General features: G+C 46.7%; 1 protein-coding gene across 7 annotated transcripts; it reads left to right on the top strand.

The window, feature by feature from the left end:
• The first annotated feature begins 80 nt into the window (after window positions 1-80).
• Window positions 81-18542, top strand: LOC102716164 (LEAF RUST 10 DISEASE-RESISTANCE LOCUS RECEPTOR-LIKE PROTEIN KINASE-like 1.2). 7 transcript variants are annotated; one of them, XM_015842106.2, is made up of 4 exons: window positions 81-936; window positions 16987-17019; window positions 17166-17417; window positions 17531-18542. In XM_015842106.2, exons 1-4 carry the CDS (start codon window positions 126-128, stop codon window positions 18466-18468), a joined length of 2034 nt encoding a protein of 677 aa, XP_015697592.2. In that variant the 5' UTR covers window positions 81-125; the 3' UTR covers window positions 18469-18542. The 7 variants fall into 7 exon arrangements, with proteins under 7 accessions (XP_015697592.2, XP_015697565.1, XP_015697574.1 ...); XM_015842079.2 differs by lacking the exon at window positions 81-936 and adding an exon at window positions 2401-3298; XM_015842088.2 differs by lacking the exon at window positions 81-936 and adding an exon at window positions 7778-9438.
• Window positions 18543-19409: the final 867 nt, after the last annotated feature.

Below are 19409 nucleotides of genomic sequence, written 5' to 3'. Positions count from 1 at the left end.
TCTTGCATGAACCGTTCTCCATGCAAGGAGCCAACTCACCACAAATTGTGCGTGATTTCACCAGCTAAAGAATTCCTTACCAAAATCACCACGCAGCAGAGTGTGTAGTCTCGCAGAATGCAACGATGCCATCACCATGCTCATCTCTCTGGCTCTTTCTCTTCCTACGCAATCTCATTGTTGACACCCCTGCAGCCGCGGAGATGATCCCGAACGCCACCACGCCGTCGTGCCCGTCGTACCGGTGCGGCCACGCCGTCGACATCCGGTACCCGTTCTGGATCGACGACAACACGAGCGCCGCCGGCTCCTACTGCGGCTACCCGAGCCTGCGCCTGGAATGCCGCCGTGACACGCCGGTGCTGCCGCTCCCGTCGGGGGAGTACGCCGTGACACACATCCTGTACAGCGACAGGACGGTCTCCCTCTTCGACGTCGGCGTGTTCTCGCGGTCGAACACCTGCCCGCTCGTCGGCCGCAACCTGTCTCTCCCGGCGGGGTCGCCGCTGTCGCTGACGGCGAGGGACACCAACCTCACCTTCTTCGTCCACTGCTCCTTCATGGGCATGCCGGCCCACCTGGTCGCCTGCCTCGAGGGCGATGGGCGCCACCACTCCTACGTCTTCCGCGACGGCGACGACCGGACGCCGTACGGGTACGCCGGGCTGTGCCAGGACGTCGTCAGCATGCCGGTGCTGAGGAGGTCCCTCCTCGGCGGGAACAATAGCCTGCTCGACGCCGTCGTCGTCCCGGCGCTCAACATGGGATTCGAGCTGAGCTGGAGACCTCCACGGGAGGACGGCGAGTGCGGCGACTGCGAGAAGGCCGGCGGCTGGTGCGGCCACCGCCGGCGTGCGGCGCACGAGCCCTGGACCTTCACGTGCTTTCGCACCGCGACAACCGCCACGCGGGCTGGTACGAAATCTCCAACCCCAGGTACGCGACACGGGTACTCCCCTACCATGTTTTTTTCCGTTTTGTGTTGGGAGTTGGGCCGTGACCTTTTGGGCTGGCCCAAGTAAATGTTGCCTGGCACGGCCCATAATCGGGTTAATTCGCGGCCCATAAATTCCGTGATCCGTGACGTGACGTAGCATACGCCTCCCTCGTCAACCTTGTTACGAATGCTTTACGCATAGTAGGTGTAGCCGTGTAGGTGACTCGAGTATTTGACTAGATACATTTAACCATAAGTCCATAACCTAATTTGGATATGGCCGACATGGATCAGTAAAACCTCTTCTGGGGCTAACCGGATTGGTTGGAAGAAGAGAAGAAATAGTGCTGGACTTCATCCACCCGTCCATGGCCAAGTGGCCAACTCGTGTAGCTACTGAAATGGGAAATTTATTACATTAGGCATCCGTGTGGACGCACGCGTTGTTAAGGTCGTATGTGTGCCGACTCTCTACTGGTTAATTAGTGTGGCTCCGTCCGTGCTCAACCCGTCCCAAATCGCAACGCGGATGCGTAGAAACTTAGCATGCAAGTTCTCAGCGACGGAACCACAAAATTCCTAGATCTATGGCTCAATGATTAAATATATATATATATATATATCAATAAATTTTAACTAAATTTAAGTATTTTTTAATGTATTTTTTAACCAGATGTGGGGCTCGTGTCCAAGCTGCCCCACGCCTGGTTCCGCCCCTGCAAGTTTTATACCACGAGGTCTTGAACGTCGAATGAGTACCACATGATTCTCAGAGGAAAAAAGACATAGGCGTATTATCCATCCTAAATTAGTTATCTTTCTGTATTTTAAAAATTATTCTAAAATGGTTTAGAGTACGCCTCGTATATTTTTATACCCCAAATTACACCCTCGCCGCTAACCATACAATATTCAATAAAAAAATAATGGTAGTTTTTACACGTTAATATATGCTAAAAACATATAAAGACAGATGAAGGCCGCGTTCAGCCAGGTATATATTTTTCCACGTGCACACTTTCTAAACGGCACATTTTTCTTAAAATTTTCTATTGAAAAAATTGTATTAAATAAATTCATATTAATCAATTTTTATTTAATGATTAATTAATATTATATTAATTTATTATTATGTTTTCCATGCGGATTACATACACACCACCGAACACGGCCGAAGTAGTAAAAATCGGGACGCGTGGAATTATCCACTTCAGAGTTCAGAGTTCTTGACTATGCCCAGTTAGAACGAAGGACCGTTATTTTTCTCGTGTCATATGGGGGTACTTCCGAATATTTTAAAACCACCAAGTGCGGTTCTAATCCAGCTAGATGTCACTGGAAGGTGGGCCCTATATGGCGAGGACCCACATGTTGGCGAGCTGCCACTGGGCGGCAGCGCTCGCTGATGTCCGTCCACATCAGTGACCAACAACATGCAGAGGAATGGTCCAACAAGGAGACTGAGGAACGGTCAACACATTCGGCAAACATGTTTCGCGCTTCCTGACCGATCTCTCTTTCTTATCTTCTCCATTGCTGCATCCATGATCCATCACCACCTTCATCCCAGATCACACCGCTGCAGCAGCATGCATCCTTTTCCTGCTCCTGCATCATCTGCCATGTTCTGCTTCGCCATCATGGTGCTACTCACTCTCCCAGCAGCCACCGTTGATGCCGGCAACACGACCGCATCGCCGTTCTGCGAGCCGGCGAAGTGCGGGAACCTCACCATCGGCTACCCGTTCTGGCTCACCGGCAAGCATCCGCCGGAGTGCGGCTACCGAGCCTTTCAGGTCACGTGCGACCATGGCAAGTCTTCCCTCAAGAACGGGCTCTGGACGTACCAAATCCAGCACATCTTCTACCACAACAGCTCGTTCATGGTCACCAACAAGGAGTTGTCGGAAGGTAGATGCGACATCGAGAGCTTTGTGAACGCCTCCTCCGACCTCGGCCTCACGCCGTTCAAGATCAGCCCCGTAAACCGGGAGCTCTTCTTCCTCTTCAACTGCACGCAGACACGGCAGATTCCAAGATCTTGGGCGTCCGTGAGATGTGCCGATAATGAAACGCACACCCAGTTTGCTTGGCTTGCCGGGGATCAGTACAAGCCTGACGACAGTTTGGGACCGCTGCCGGGGAACTGCACCGTGTCAAGGATGCCGGTGTTGGGGTACGGCGGCGCAACGGCGAGGGACTACGCGCGGCTCATCAAGGGTGGGTTTCTTCTCGAGTACACGCAGGGGCCTGGCGACTGCGAGCCTTGCTCGGAGACCGGCGGCTGGTGCCGGGTCAATGTCACCACTGATTTGCCGGACTGCCATTGCTCCGACGGCGTGTCGCCGGCGTTCACCTGTGGTAAGTTCGATCGTAATACCATTCAATTTTCCGTCCCTCTTTTTTTTTCAGTCCTGCTAGTATATTTGATTGAGATCCACAAACCGTCAAGCCCTAAGGATAAATGCGTAGAGCCTACCAACCGTACCGCTAGCTTGTTTGCGAAATTGTTTAGAGCATGGCGGCTAGTAATATAGTCAACAAGCTGGTTATAAGATTTTTTATAGTTTTCTTATAGCTCACTCATATAATGGTTAGCTCATTATCTTTAATGCAGGACCCACATATCTGTCTCACATGTTGTCTTGGTTCTTGTGCCTGAGCTAGCTATAAGCTTATAGTCAGCTTCTCCTCTCTCTCCTCCCTTCTCTCTTCCACATCAGTATTTAGCTGGCTTATAGCCTGCTATTATACTTGCTCTTAGTCACGTCCGATGTGTCCGGGCTACTAGCAAGTTTGATTAACATTCGCATTCACTATTTCCCCCAATTATCCGACGCAGACGATGAGCAAAAACATTGACTTAGGCGAGTGGATTATGTAGTGCCATGCATCAAATTAACATTGCTTCAGTAAATATGTTGAAACTAACTGATCGCTATAGGTCTCACAATTTCCAGGTTTTTATAATATGCAGTCAGGTAGTTTTACGCTGTGTGTGTTATTGTATTTTTAGAGGTCCACTTAACTCGATCAGCGTTATCATTGGTGTTTCCCTAAAAAATACATTATAATAGTGTTCATTAGTCTTGTTGCACAAATGTACTCCTTGTTCCACTAGTGGTATATCTTTCCTTGCGGAGGCGAGATTCGGTCTTTACTAACTTCTCCCAGCACATCAGAAGTAAACCAGTTGCTCGGGGTGAAACATAGTCGTCTAGGAGTCCTCGACCTTGTAAAAGATGCATAACGAAAACCTTTAAGAGAAAGGTTAGTGCTCAATAAATGATGCAAGGATACATGAGCACCAACACATCCAAAAATCAGCATTCACATCAGATTCAAAAGATTGAAGCACAAGCGAGAAGTTATTGGAACAAGGGCTCAAATGTGAAGAGTATTCAATGTGGATGCCAATATTCCATTTAACTGATATTCCGTTAGTATACAATGAAATCTCCGTTATTCACAACTCACAAGCACTTGCAAGCACCAGTCCAAAAACACAATACATAATGAAATTTCACCATAATAGGTTCTTTTTGTTAATTTTCCAATATAATCGAGATTGATTGGACTAATGAACCAACTGAAAATCTGTTATGCACTAGCGAAACTTCCATAAATATTTCCAATAGAATCGGAAACATCCTCTGAAGACATCAAGGGAACTTCTGTTAAGGCATATCAGAGCTTCTGTTAATTTACTCAACATAACCGTTTTGGATATTAACGAGAACTCCGACAAGCACTGACGGAATATGCACTATGCTAATCCACATAACCAAGAACTATTGCTCAAGGGTCATCAAGGAACTTCTGTTAGCACCTAACGCAACTTCCTTTAATTTTCCAACCGAACGATTTTGGCTCATATCGGAATATCCATTGCTACCTAACGGAAATTCCGTTCAACACAGAAAAACATATTTTAGTTTAGAATGGAAAGAACAAATCACACACCTTAGAACACTTGCATTTTCCCTAGGTTTATGAGTGACATCTCTTTTAATAGTACAACTTCTTTTATGATTTCCGAGACAAGATAAAAATTATGTATACCATCTCAACAGTCGTCTTCTCTTGAGTCCTAACAAACATGCCCGTAGATTATATAAAAGAGTGCGTACTATGGATGAATTCCCACCTCCTTGGAGGAGTGAATGCAATGACCACTACAAAGCTTACAACAACTTTTAATAAACGTTTGTCATTCCTGATTAATTATCATTAATAACTAAAATACAAGACGGGCCTAAGATGCACTTTCATCATTAAAAATGTATCTTGAGTTATCAAAATTTTATGTAATAGCTTGATATCTTAAGTACTAGTATCAAAATACAATGACATCTACACCAGTCTATTGATTTTTATATATATGAAATGATGTACAACATGATAAATAAAGATCAAAGAATAGGAGTAATTTTGAAGACTTCATTTAAACAAAACACTCCTATAAAAATTGGATCATGAGTATATCAACATAAATCAGCTCAAAAGCTGCACTCTCTCTGTTTCAGACAGTAAAATATTTGACTTTTTTATAGGGTTAATTAGATCCATGTCATTATAAATTTGTCAGTTTTAAACTATACTATTACTATTCGACTAATTGTAAGAATGTCATTATAATTTTAGAACTATTCGAAATATGTTACTCCATACCCTTTCGGTGTATTTTTTTAAAAAAATTGGACCATATTGCCTCTGTTGTTCACTACATCCTTTATAACTGCAAAGGACAGTTTGGTCCAATTTTTTTTTTCTAATGGCATATCTTAATTATTCTAAAGTTACAATGGAATCCTTATAATTAGACGAATAGTAATTACATATTTCAAAACTGATAAATTTATAATGATATGGATCTAATTAACCTTTTTTATAAGCTAGACACTTTTCAAGTTTGTCCAAACTTAAAGAAAACCACACCAACGTTGATAACACCAAGTTAAGTTTCATTAAATCTACCATTGTAATGATTTTGTAGTATATTTGTTTTGAATAATTTTACCTTCTTAAAAAATACCATATTTTATATTTATAGTATAAAACTTTGACACCTCTGGTCACTGGTCGATCCATCTGTCCCAAAATAAGTAACCATTTTAAATAAAATGTTATCCCAAAATAAGTGACTATTTTGGAACGTAGAAGTAAAGAAAGAATGTACAAGTATAGAAAATAGAGTAAACAGAGGCATGCACAATTATTGAATCTGTCGAGAAGTAACGTTAGCACATGATTCTATCACCAAAATGCATGGTTAACAAAAAAGGGGTATGCAAGTCATTTTACTTGAGTACTAATTTGTCTAAAATTAGAATTGTCATTTATTTTAGCACGAAGAGAGTAGACATACGAAGGTACCAAAATTTGTATTAAAAAAATGATACTTAGAGTTACTTCCTCGAGGACAATATTATAATTTATCTTTTATTTTAAGCTAAAAATATTGTTATTTTCTATAAATTTGATGATGCTGGACAAGAGAAAAGTTCTACTTCCTTCCATCATTACCCATGCATCTCACTGCTGCTATAGCCGTCACCACATCTACAATTATAGAACTTTGAATACTCTGTAGACACACAACACACAACTTGGTTGGCATGGATCAATGTCAGCTGAGGAACGATTGCAACAGATGCTGTCCGAATTAATCAAAATCATTTAAAAATGAACAAAATTAGATTCTAACACCTGCTGCTGACCGGTGACACCACACACAGTGTGCGAGTGGAAAAATGACGGACAAATCGACTCCTTTCTTGAACCGCTACCTCATCGATCATCCCAGCTTACAAACGCCATAGATTCAGAGTCCAATGTTCCAAGATGAGAAGATCTCATAAATGAACATTTATACTTCTTTTTGGTATCTGCTCGGCTAGCTGCTCCGAAACCGTAAAAGAAATGCTACGAAAAAACGTGCTCGTAGTACTCGTGTTCCTGCCTCTACTCGCCACCGCGCCGGACGCGCAGCCGGACGGCGAGAGCTGCGCGCCGGCGACATGCGGCAACCTGACCATCAAGTACCCGTTCTGGCTTCGCGGCCGGCAGCCTGCGCACTGCGGCCACCCTACCTTCGCCGTCACCTGCGACGACGCGACGCCGCCGATCCTGAACGATTCCTACCTCCGCGTCCTCGCCATCCACTACGGCAACAGCTCCGTCGTGGCCTTCTACGCCAGCCTGGTCGGCGGCCCGCCCTGCCTCGCCACCCGGTTCAACATGTCCAGCACCCTCGCCCTCTCGCTGCTCGCCATCAGCCGCGCCAACTCGGAGCTCCTCCTGTGCGCCAACTGCACCCGGACGCCGCCGGCGGGGGCGGGGGCGGTTGCGGTGAACTGCACCGGCTTCAGAGGCGGCGGCGAGTGGTTCCTGTCCCTGAACCCGATGTACGATCCCGGCGGCCCAGCGCTGGCGGAGGAGACGATGGGTTGCCGGTACTCGGTGGTGCCGGTGATGCCCGGGTCGGAGCTGAGATCGGTGCGCGACTACGCCGGGCTCGTGAGGCGCGGGTTTCTGCTCGAGTGGACGGTGCCGGGCGACTGCGACGCATGCAGCGCCAGCGGCGGGCAGTGCCGGTACGACGTCGGCGCCATGGCCTTCAGGTGCTTCTGCCCCGGTGGCCGGCTGCAGCCGGCAACATGCGGTGAGTTCGTGAAAGCCATGCAGTTTTTTCTACTAGTAGACCAGCATGCAGGATAGTAATTAGTAGGCTCGATTACTAGCAAGTTTAAGAAAAATCGCCAGGCCAACACGTAGCAGCCGAAATGAATACATAACCAGTTTGACCATTTCGGATGAATAGAAAAACACACCAAATCAGTTTGACTAAAACTGTCAATTGAGGAATGCCAACAGAATGCACATTAGTGACGTCTCTGGAATGGTCCATCAACTAAAATTCATTCAAATGGGACTAAAAATAATCGGGGTGTTAGTGATGGGTTCAGATAATATTCCTTACAACTCTTTTTTATGATAGGATTACTTCTAGGCCGGGATAACCAGACAGACTAGATGACAGAATCATGACGGATGACTCCACCACCCGATCTTGGCCGTTGATCCGGACCAATATCCGTTAACCAGAGTTGCTTACCATCACGGCCTTTTTACACCCTGCAAAAGTCAAAATCAGGGTAAATTTTAAGCCACCTGCTAATCTTCCCTTTCCCATCTCTGGTTTGAGTGTCTTTATCTCTCAGCAATTCCAGTCGTATTCAGAGTTGTTCATCCATACTACTGAAGTTTAACTTAACTAGTTGAGGAATGCTAGTTTGTAAGGACTAGATTTCCAAGCCGGTGCCAAGATAATTTCATCTACGCCATGACTGACCTTCCTCCTGCCCAGACCCATCACCAACTTTTCACTTACCCCGGAGAAGGAATAGCTACCTGTGACTATGATTCATACGGCATGAATGACATAATGCTAACAACAATTGACCTGCGCCACTAGTTAATTAAACATCGGGATTAGGATTTATGAGATTAAATATGTCCTTTTCGCCCTCCTCACAAGTCAGAGACAATGCTGACTTTCCCATTTCTGTTGATAAAATGAAGTCTAACAAATCGGAAAGGCTTGAAGCAAAAAAAACAAGGTAATGCCAATGGTATTTCTCAAGCATTAGCCCCTTCTCCTCCCCTTCCAGTGTTCTTCTGCTCCCCAATCCTCCACTGTGTAGCTGCTATCTCCACCATTTTGAGTGGCAAGATGAGCTCGACCTTGCTGTTCTTCCCGCTCTTGACCTCCTTGCTCCTCCTCGGTGACTTGGCGGACGCCGTCTGCGAGCCGGCGATATGCGGGGAGCTCACCGTCAGGTACCCATTCTGGCTGGGCGGCCCTGATCTCAGCCGGTCGTCGTCGCCCGCTACCTCCTCCTGTGGCCACCCGGCCTTCGAGGTGTGGTGCAGCAATGACGGTGTGGCGTCCTTGAAGGGCTCGCAAATCCTCGTCCTCACCATCGACTACACCGACAGCTCATTCATCACCTCCCACAAAAGGGTCGCCGAGGGCAGCGACGGCGTGTGCCGCACCGACTTCAACATATCCTCCAGCCTAGCCCTCAGCCCGTTCACGATCAGCAGCAGAAACCGGGCCATCTGCTTCCTCTACGGCTGCAACGGCACGGAGCCACCGGAGGTCGACACCCTTGTGAACGCCACCTCCGGCTGCGGCAAGCCCATCTACGCGTACCTCGGCGGGAGCTACGACCGTGACAAACCACCGGCGATCCAAGCCGGGAACTGCACGTACTCGTACCTGCCGGTGCTGGGGTCGGAGGCGCCGGCGAACTTGACGCCGGCGACCAACTACAGCATGCTCTTCAAGGATGGGTTCGTGCTGGAGTGGCCCAAGAACGGGTTCGGCGACTGCGACGCCTGCAACGCGAGCGGCGGGCAGTGCCGGTACAACAACGACTCCGCGGCGTTCGCGTGCCTCTGCGCCGACGGCAAGACGCGCGGCCCGAAGTGCACCGGTGAGTACACACACCAACTTGCCTGGTTGTTCCACTCCGCTCCATTTAACAAGTTAACGACGGTTTTGGCGCGTTGCAATCGATAGTCCCATCGTCCTTTCAGCGTGTCGTTGTCGTAGATCCCGTGCAGATTTGTTGTTGAATTAGACTATCGGGTTCACGTCAATGGCCTTGGTTTTTTTAGCACGCGGGTTTATATATACCTGTTGCTTGTATATCATCTAAATAATCATAAAAAATATGAAAAAATTTAACAAAATAGTTTAATATGAGTTATATCACTCCACCAACATGTAAGTTTAAATTCAACTTTTACAAGTTGTAGCCAAAAAAACAAAAACAATTATGAATATGCGTATACTCATGTATGTTTGTGGAGTGATATAACTCATATTGATTTATCTTATCAATTTTTTTATATTTTAGAACTATTTAAATAATACACAAACACCCGGCTTTTCATTCCCCAACCTCTAGTTCTTGGGGTAGTAACTACATGGTCATGGGCGGCGAGTCAGCGGCAGAGATGGTGGTAATTTTGGGCGCGTTTGCCTGGTTATTTACGTTTGACGACGACCAATCAAGCAGGAGCTGACATGGGCGGCTACTAGTAGTCTCTCGTGTTTCCGTTGACCACGCAGGCAGCATGATTGATTGATTTCTCGGGTAAACGCATCCCGTATTTGCTTCCGTCCCTTTTGTCACTGTCCTCCAACTTTCAGGTTCCAACGCAGAGATGGCACTCTCTCATCCGATCCATCTCGACATCTCGTTTCTCCCTTTCTTTTCCCCTTTGAAAAATCATATTTATTATCGTTAGTGCACATATCCATCAGGGAAAGAAGACATTAGCAATAGTTGCCTGAAGATTCGAGTGTCCTGCTCTGGTCCATAAACTAATGCACTTGGTAGGTACCACTGTAATCATTAGTACGTGCACACTATTTTTTTCGTTTATAATTATAACTTAAAATTTAAATTTTCAATCTTAAATTTTTAAGTTTTTTCACCGAACTTTACTTTTTATATTGGCTTTTAAATCACTAAGAATACATATATAAAATTTTTATTTATAAAATATATTGTTTGTCTTTTTTGTTTACACTAGAAAATTTTAGTACCTCTCAATATCTACTCAAAAACTGTAAAATTACTCTAACACACAAAAAATCACCCCCAGCCCGAAAACAATCTTTTAGCACACGGGTGTACGTACACCCGTTGCTTGCATGCCATCTAAATAGTCATAAAAAGTTATAACAAAAATTTAACAAAATAGTTTAATATGAGTGATATCACTCCACCAACATACCAGTTTAAATTTAACTTTTACAAGTTGTAGCAAAAATAACAAAAAATAATTATGAATATGCGTATACTTAGTTTCAGTTTTGTTCAATGGGTGCGCTGCGTGCTACTTAATTAGAACACAGTTTAAGAAATGCTAATTATACTCCATAAAAATACACAGTATACTGTCCCAGAAAATATAGTGATGCAGTACGTGCTCTGATTTTATTTTATGCGATAGTAATTCGTTTACGCACGTACACTTGTAAGCATATGCATGGATTCACCATCTGGAAAGTTGCAAGTTGCAATGACGATGGATGCATCGTGCATGCTAGACAGAGCGTGCTCGACCCGGAACCGAGACGATGTGACATGATACAGTCGCCGCACAATGGTGGTTGCAAGCTATATCAATTATCCCATTCATCCATAGGGGACCCCAAGAAATATCCAAGTCAAAATTATCGGCCAATGTCCCAACCCCATAGTATTCTTATCATTCACACATCGCTATAATACTCTCCTCACAACCCTATCTTCATTTCGCCCCTTCGGTCCATTGCTGCAACCGTCAAAATCTCCTATCTGTTTCCGGCTCACCCTCCTGCCAATCTGCCATGCCCATGTTCTTCTCCCCTTCTATCTGGGCGGCCTGGTCGTTGTTTCTCATACTCGCATCAGCAGCAGCAGCAGACGCGCAGGGAGGAGAAGGCTCCTGCAAGGGCGGGAGATGCGGCAACGTGAGCATCTTGCAGCCGTTTGGGCTCGTCACAGGGCAGGAGGAGGAGAACACCTGTTCATGGTTGGGCTACCAGGTCACTTGCAGCAACAACACTCTATACCTCGGCTACCCTGGGAATAACCGGCAGCCCAAGTTCCAGATCATTGACATCTTCTACAACAACAGCTCCTTGCTTGTCACCGATCTCAAAAAGATCGGAGACTTCGACACCCGTAACTGCCATGTCCCGAATTCCAACACCTCCTCCAAGCTGGGTTTGCCCTTCTCGATCAGCCCTGTCAACCAGAAACTCATCTTCTACAACTGCACTAAGGCTCCGGCGCCGGCGAGGCAGCGTGACCTCGGCCTCGTGGAGACGAAATGCCGCAACAATACCTTCGCTCGCCTTGAAGAGCGCTACAACGAGTCTGTATACTTTCTGGAGAACTGCGGCGCTGTAATCGTGCCGGTGCGTGGGAGATATGGCGAGGCAAACGTGAGCAACTACGAGCAGCTCATCAGCGATGGTTTCCTCTTGTCATGGCCGCCTCCTCCTCCTCAGTCTGGTAAGTTTCATTCAATTAATCAAGTGCATGCGTTTAGTCGGCATTAGGATTTTTGTTAGAGAGATAATAATGCTAGATATCAACACGTTTTGCTGAATAACTACATCTAATATTCCTTAGTGTTCCTTGGGTTCAGAAAGTACTCTTTTTTTTTTTTTGTTGTTGTTTTGCTTTAGTTGCATCCGTACATGTAAGCGCTGACTGGCTGGAAAGTTGACTAGTCTCTGCTTACTGGTTTAGGTCTGTAACAAAGACGGTAGATACTAGACACGGTTTTAGACAAAAGGGGAATAACAATGGTAGAGTAATAGATGCTCGACAGTAGCGTGCACTAGCTAGCTGGAATAGTCGGAACCAATAGGAGTACACGAGTATACGACGATGAGGCCGGACATACTGGTCCAGTATTTATTCTTAAAAAATATACGTGCTCCGTCATAAATATAAGTCATTAATTTTTTAATATATGTTTGATTATTTGTCTTATTTAATCTTTTTATCAAATATGTAAAGCTATATATATATATATGCATAAAAGTATATTTAATAATAAATAAAATAATATAAAAATAATTGATAATTATGTTAATTTTTTGAATAAGATAATTAGATAAAATTATATAAAAATGTTAACGACGTTACATATTTAATAACATGTTTAGGACGAAGGTAATAATATATACTGGTCCAGCGATCCAGGCACGTCAGGGAGCTCGTGGCGGTCGTGGCAGCTTGCACATTTTTCCGCCCATTGGGCATCCCCAAAAATTGCATGCGTGGATGACTATCGCTCGCATATCAGGTCAAACATCTCGGCTACACCATGCATATCGACATGGAGGAATCGTTCCCCTCTTCAATAATCAATATTGTTAGTTAGGTCCCTCTATCTCCCCCACAAAACCCATCGCCGATTCAGCAATTTCCCTATTTCCCTCCTTTTTGTCTCGATGGCTCCGAGCTTCCTCGTCTCGGCCTGGTGGTTAGCACTTATGCTCGCCGCGGCGGCGAGGGGAGCTGAGGAGGATGGTGCAGGCTGCCCGCCAAGCAAGAAATGCGGCAACCTGACCATCTCCTCTCCGTTCTGGATCGCCCAAAGCCAGATGGCTAGGCCGTGTGGTGCTCTGGATTATCAGGTCGACTGCAACGACTCCGCCGGGATTGCAACTCTTCGGAGCTCTTCATATGTGGGGTTTCAGATCATCGACATATCATACGGGGACCGTACTCTGCTCGCCTTTGATTTTCATAAACTACTTGGCCTGACAAACTCCTCCAGCTGCCAAGTCCCGAGATGGAACACCTCTGCCAAGATGGCCCTCAAGTTTAGAATCAGCCCTGACAATCTGAATCTCGTCTTCTACAACTGCACCAAGTCGCCGGCGCCGGCAAAGCAGCAGGAGCTAGCCCTCGTGGAGACGCTATGCCGTAACGAGACGTTTGCTCGCCTGGGACGGCGTTACGACGGCCGGAGCGACTACGAGGAGTACTCTTTGGAAGGCTGCAGCACCGTCTTCTTGCCGGTGCGCGAGATGCCTGGCGGCAAGACGAACGCCAGCAGTTACAAGGAGCTCATTAGTCGTGGATTCTTCATGACATGGGACCCGCCGACCGGTAAGTTCACTCTCGCTGAAGCTTTTAGGATCAAGTTCCTGGAGAAATTTCAGTATATAGCCTTGTTCTTCTTGATCTTCATCAAAGTTGCAGCAGATATGGTTCTCGCTCATCACGTGTGGGCCTGGAAATCCATATCTACTGACTGATAAGGTCGTCAACTCGTTATCCTGCCCAACCTTGGCGGCTGAGTAATAGGGAGGAGATAGAATTAAAGTGATCAAAGCATGGACCATGACCGCTGCAGCAGCCCTCCTGTGCCATTCCTTCCATCCTGTTCCCGTACATGGCCGAGACGACCGTGCACGGCCGGAATTGGGACCGATACAGCAAGACGATGAGGCCAGGCGTTGCAGTGGACAAACCATTGGTCCATCGCCCAAACATCCAGTCAAATGTTTCGGCCCCCAGTCCCCCAGCCCCACAGAGCTCTCCCCTTTCAATCCACCAAATGTGTCAGTATTAATCCTCTCTCTGTCTTCCTCCTCTGCAACACATCCTCCTGTTAGTTTTCGATGCCTCCTCCTACCTTGTTTCTCTTGTTCGCCTACCTCGCCTGGGCAGTGAGGACGGCGGCGGACACGCGTCCAGGAGGAGACTGCCGGGCCAGCACTGTGTGTGGCGACGTGACCATCTCGACGCCGTTCGCCGTCGTGCCGGAACAGGCAACGGAGAACAAATGCGGGTCGCTTGGGTTCCAGGTTGTGTGCCGCAACCACACCCCATACCTCGGCTACTACAAGCTCGGCCACCGGATCCAGATCCTCAGCATCTTCTACGACAGCAAATCACTGCTCGTCTCCGACGTCCACAAGCTCCGTGACTTCCATGGCGATGGGGAAGATCCCTGCCATGTTCCGAGGGTCAACACCTCCTCCAAGGTGGGCCTTCCGTTCTCGATCAGCGCCACCAATCTCAACCTCTTCCTGTACAGCTGCGACAAGACGGTCGTGCCGCGGGACCGAGACGAGCTCGTGGAGACGAGTTGCGGCAACAGCACGTTTGCCCGCGTAGGAGAGGGTTACGGCGAGTCAGGCGACTACGCGGCGTTTCACTTGCAAGGCTGCAATACGACCGTCGTGCCGGTGCTGCGGAGATCGGGGATGGACGCGAGGAACTACGAGCAGCTCATCAGGGATGGCTTCCTCTTGACATGGCAGGTGCCGCAGTCATCTGGTAAGTTCCGCTGGGTCGCAGAATTATCTGTTTTTGGTCGTGTTCCTCCGAAAAGAGCAGGGCGTGCCTTCAAAACAATCCGTTGGGTATGAGGTATCATTCGTATCGGTAACGATCAGAAATTCAGAATAGATAAAATCAGAGATGCAAAAAACTGTACCCACAGAACTTTTGGGTACTTCCGTTCAACCGGTGGACTTGACCGGTCAAAACCGCTTCGGCACCGCCCTTTCGCCCCGCGTCACATATGTCCCGCTCCCCAGCCCCCTTTTTCTCTCAAGCTCGTGGACCATTTGTGCACTGCACTCCATAGTTCATAATTTCACATCCCCAGTGCAGTAGTGCACGAAAAAGATGAGATGGCTCCGCTCCTGCTGCTGCTGCTGCTGCTGGTCGCTTCCTTCCTCAAGTTGCCGGCGCCGGCCAGCTCGGCGAACTCGACTAGCCCTGGGTGCTCGCCCGCGTCGTCATGCGGCAACCTGACCGTCTCCTATCCGTTCTGGATACGGGAGCCCGGCCAGCCGCTCTGCGGGTCCCCGTCCTTCCAGCTCAGGTGCAACGCCAGCGGCGCATACCTCGCCCGCTCCATCTTTGGGGCGTATCGGGTTGATCGCATCTTCACCGGGAACAACTCCTTCCGCGTGGTGGACGAAAACCTCCCGCTCGCCACCGGCTGCCCGGCGCCGTCGTTCAACATCTCTCACGGCATCTGGCAGGCGCCGTTCGTCATCAGCAGAGCCAACGCCAAGCTTCACTTCCTCTCGTGTAATCAGTCGCTCCCAGTGGCTCCTCCAGGCTTCCACAGCCAGCCTTGTGCCGCTGCCAACAACACCTCCTTTGTCCGGCTCGCTGGCGACGGCATCCAGGGAGGGACCCCGCCGCCGCCGCCGCCGGGCTGCAACTTCACGGAGGTGCCGATCCTTGAACGCCCCGATGGGAGTAGGGATGGTTATGTTGGCAGCATGAGGAGCGGCTTTCTCCTGGAGTGGGCTGTGGTGTCAGAAGATTGTCCCAAATGCGTAGCAAGCGGAGGGCAATGCATGTATACCGACGACCTCCGGTTCGCCTGCAATTGCACCGAGGGGATGCAAACTGAGAAGTGTGATGAGTTTGGGAAATCAAAAGAGCACGGTAAACTTACCCAGTTAATCTCTATTAACTTAGTTCTTTGAGGACCTATTAGGTTTGGACGAAAAGCAAATGATTTGGATTCCTAACAATTAATTCCTATGCAAGTTAGTTGGTTTTTAGTAACCAAGTATAGGAAACTCAAAGGACTATTTTTCTTTTCTGCAAGAGAGAAAACATATGTTATGTGCACGTGCATTTCTATTTATTAGTACATACTTTATTTTTTAAAAGAAAAAGAATGCGGCATCATTTCATTATACAGGATGATTTCCATGCTACCCTGCGACTTAACGTCAACTAGATGAACCGTAATAGACTGCACATGACGTACAGATTGCTATCATAATTAAACCCGACATGGTCACAGCAATGTTCATAACAATAAAAAAAATACTGAGTGGATATTGATATTTAGTTTTGAGCGTTTACTTGAAGTTCCTGTTTTTTTTTGTTAGTTACTGAAACAATTATTTCACTGATGGAGACATTGGCAGGTTATGTAATTCTAGTCAAACGTGTTACGTGTAGTTTGAAGCATTCAACATGTTCTAATAAAGATGCCATACCAGTACTCTGGTCCGTTTTCTTCTGCTGATTGCTGACTGAGAAATCATTCATATGATTGATAATGCACTTGCATTTTCTAAGCCTTAATTAGTGTGTACGAAACATGTGGAAGAATAACTTGCATCTGTTTCTTTTTGTTGAATTAGGGGGTGATTAACGGTACATTTGCAAACGAAAGATAATTTGCAAATAAAATTTTTATATGTGTTCTTAGTGATCTAAAACTAAGGCCGAAAAATAAACTACAATAAGCCCAAAATCAAATCAAAATTTAAGGTTAAAAATTTAAATTTTGACTTATGAACATAAGCAGAAACAAAAAGATGGATGTTAGGCTGTAAAGTTGTATTAAGCATAGTAGTTCGTTCGAACAGGGAGTTTGGAGGAGCAATGATACCCTAATAATAATGCGATCATTCTATCTGTTCTTGACATATTAAATGCAAACGATTAAAAGAAAAGGTTGGTGTTCTTCTGCAGGTTCAAAAGGCAACAGGAGGACAATAGGAATAGGTGAGTATCAACCTTAAGTGCCCTTCTTGACCCTTCGTTGTTCGTTCTTGCTTCTGGACTTCCCCAACTGCTGGAACTGAAATTAGGAATCTGTTCGTTCTTGTTTTCTCTATTGCTAATGCCGTGTATTTTTTTGTTATTGGCAGCACTTGGAGCAGGCGGCGGAATATTGGCTATAATAATCTTCAGTTTTGTTTGGCACAAACACAAAAAGAGGAAACAGTCCCGAGATCTGAAAGATCTAATGCGTAGCACATCTTCAATGCAATCATACAGCAAAGACCTTGAGTTGGGTGGTTCTCCCCATATCTTCACTTATGAGGAACTTGAAAAGGCTACTGACGGATTTAGTGCCTCAAGGGAACTAGGCGATGGCGGTTTTGGAACTGTTTATAAAGGTGGGAAAATATGTTTCAGAACTTCACTGTTAACATGACCTCCCATCTAACCATGTCTTTATTTCCATGCCAAATTGTAAGTGAGCAATGACTATTTCCTTTCTGTTATTCAGGAAAGCTGCAGGATGGGAGAGTAGTTGCAGTGAAGCGCCTTTACAAGAACAACTACAGAAGAGTAGAGCAATTCGTAAATGAGGTAGACATCTTGTCCCGCCTACTGCACCAGAACCTTGTTACCCTATATGGCTGCACGTCTCGTTCTAGCCATGACCTTCTCTTGGTCTACGAGTTCATCCCAAATGGGACAGTTGCAGACCATCTTCACGGACCCCGTGCAGCAGAACGAGGCCTCACATGGCCTGCAAGAATGACCATTGCCATAGAAACGGCTGAAGCACTGGCATACCTTCATGCAGTTGAAATCATACACCGTGATGTTAAGACCAACAACATATTGCTAGACAACAGCTTCCATGTCAAAGTTGCGGACTTTGGACTATCACGCCTGTTCCCACTTGAAGTCACCCATGTCTCAACTGTTCCACAGGGCACACCAGGCTATGTTGACCCTGTGTACCACCAGTGTTACAAGCTAACTGATAAGAGTGATGTGTATAGTTTTGGTGTTGTGTTGGTAGAGCTAATATCCTCAAAACCAGCTGTAGACATGTCCAGGAGCCACAGTGACATTAACTTGGCTAGCATGGCGCTCAACAGAATTCAGAACCATGAAGTTGATCAGTTGGTTGATCCAGAGCTCGGTTATGAGACTGACAGCGAAACGAAGAGGATGATAGATCTGGTGGCTGAGCTAGCCTTCCAGTGCTTGCAATTGGACAGGGATAACAGGCCACCAATCAAGGAGGTAGTGGCGGTCTTGCATTGTATCAAGAACGGGGAATGTCCAGCCAAAATGATGAACAAGGATGCGTCTCCAAAGGAAGATTCACATCTGCTGAAGGACAACCTACAGTATTCACCTGACTCAGTTATCCATAGATTCCATAGCCAGTCTACTAACCACTCGGTAGCATCAAATTCTAGCGGATGATGAGTAACTTTGTACTGATTCTGACGAAATAACGCACCTATCGGATGAGCTGTATATATCATAGAGTTCGCTAATGATGTGATTCGTCTGGATCCGTAAGTTGTCCCCTCTTGGTTGGACATAATACAAGTAATAAGCTAAAGTTTTTACCCAGCAGCATTGAGTATGAGCTTGGCAGAAATTCAGACAATTGGTGAATGCAGTAGCAGCAATAAAGGCTAAAATAATCTCGTGTAATCTAGTGTCCAATTTGTCCATGATTTCAGGTTAGTGAGTGAGTGGTAACAGGCAGAACACTGTTACCCTAACTAGAGGTTGCAATTTGCAAGCATTCATCCCCTCTTTCCTATGAACTACATGTACTGTGCGTCTTTGCTATGAAAACACAAGGAATTGCGAAAAAGTGCGTACCTGGCTACTGCGAAAACAGGATGCAGTGCAAGATGCATCCTATGGTCTGGTCCACCTCGGGGCATCGTCGCCGGCGAGGACTGGATCCAACCCAGCCAAGCCGCCCGGCAGCCCCTCGTCGCGCCACGCCCAAGAGGCCGCGAGCGCCGGCCGCACAACCGCTCCCTAAAAGGCATGCTAAATTTATCCATCTGAGGGTGGGAATCGCCGGGCGGTCTCAAGGCGACCTGTGGCCTATGCCCTGCGCCGCTGCGCGGAGTAGCGTGCCGGCGATGTGGCGGTGCTAATCCATAGGCCGGCCGGGGGCACGGAACCCTACTTCTAGGCCCATCAACTCGTCCCATCTTAGGCCTGGATTAAGTGGGCCCGTGCTGTGAAAGTCATGGGCTTTTTATTGGGCGGGATATCATAGGGTAAAGCTATTCTTTTACTCCCTCCGTCATAAAATAAACCAATTTTTCACTTTTTACCTATAATTTTTGACTCTTCGTTTTATTTAAAAAAATTTTACGATTGATATTTTTGTTTTT

Source organism: Oryza brachyantha, chromosome 1, assembly GCF_000231095.2.
Source record: "Oryza brachyantha chromosome 1, ObraRS2, whole genome shotgun sequence".
NCBI classification, from domain to species: Eukaryota; Viridiplantae; Streptophyta; class Magnoliopsida; order Poales; family Poaceae; genus Oryza; species Oryza brachyantha.
Note: the sequence above shows the minus strand (reverse complement) of the source record. Positions and strands in the feature narration are given on the sequence as shown.

Coding starts and splice junctions, on each gene's coding strand:
- LOC102716164 (XM_015842079.2), top strand. CDS start 2,482: ATGATCCATCACCACCTTCATCCCAGATCACACCGCTGCAGCAGCATG. Junction 3,299..16,986: donor GTCGCCGGCGTTCACCTGTG/GTAAGTTCGATC, acceptor GTTCTTCTGCAG/GTTCAAAAGGCAACAGGAGG. Junction 17,020..17,165: donor CAGGAGGACAATAGGAATAG/GTGAGTATCAAC, acceptor TGTTATTGGCAG/CACTTGGAGCAGGCGGCGGA.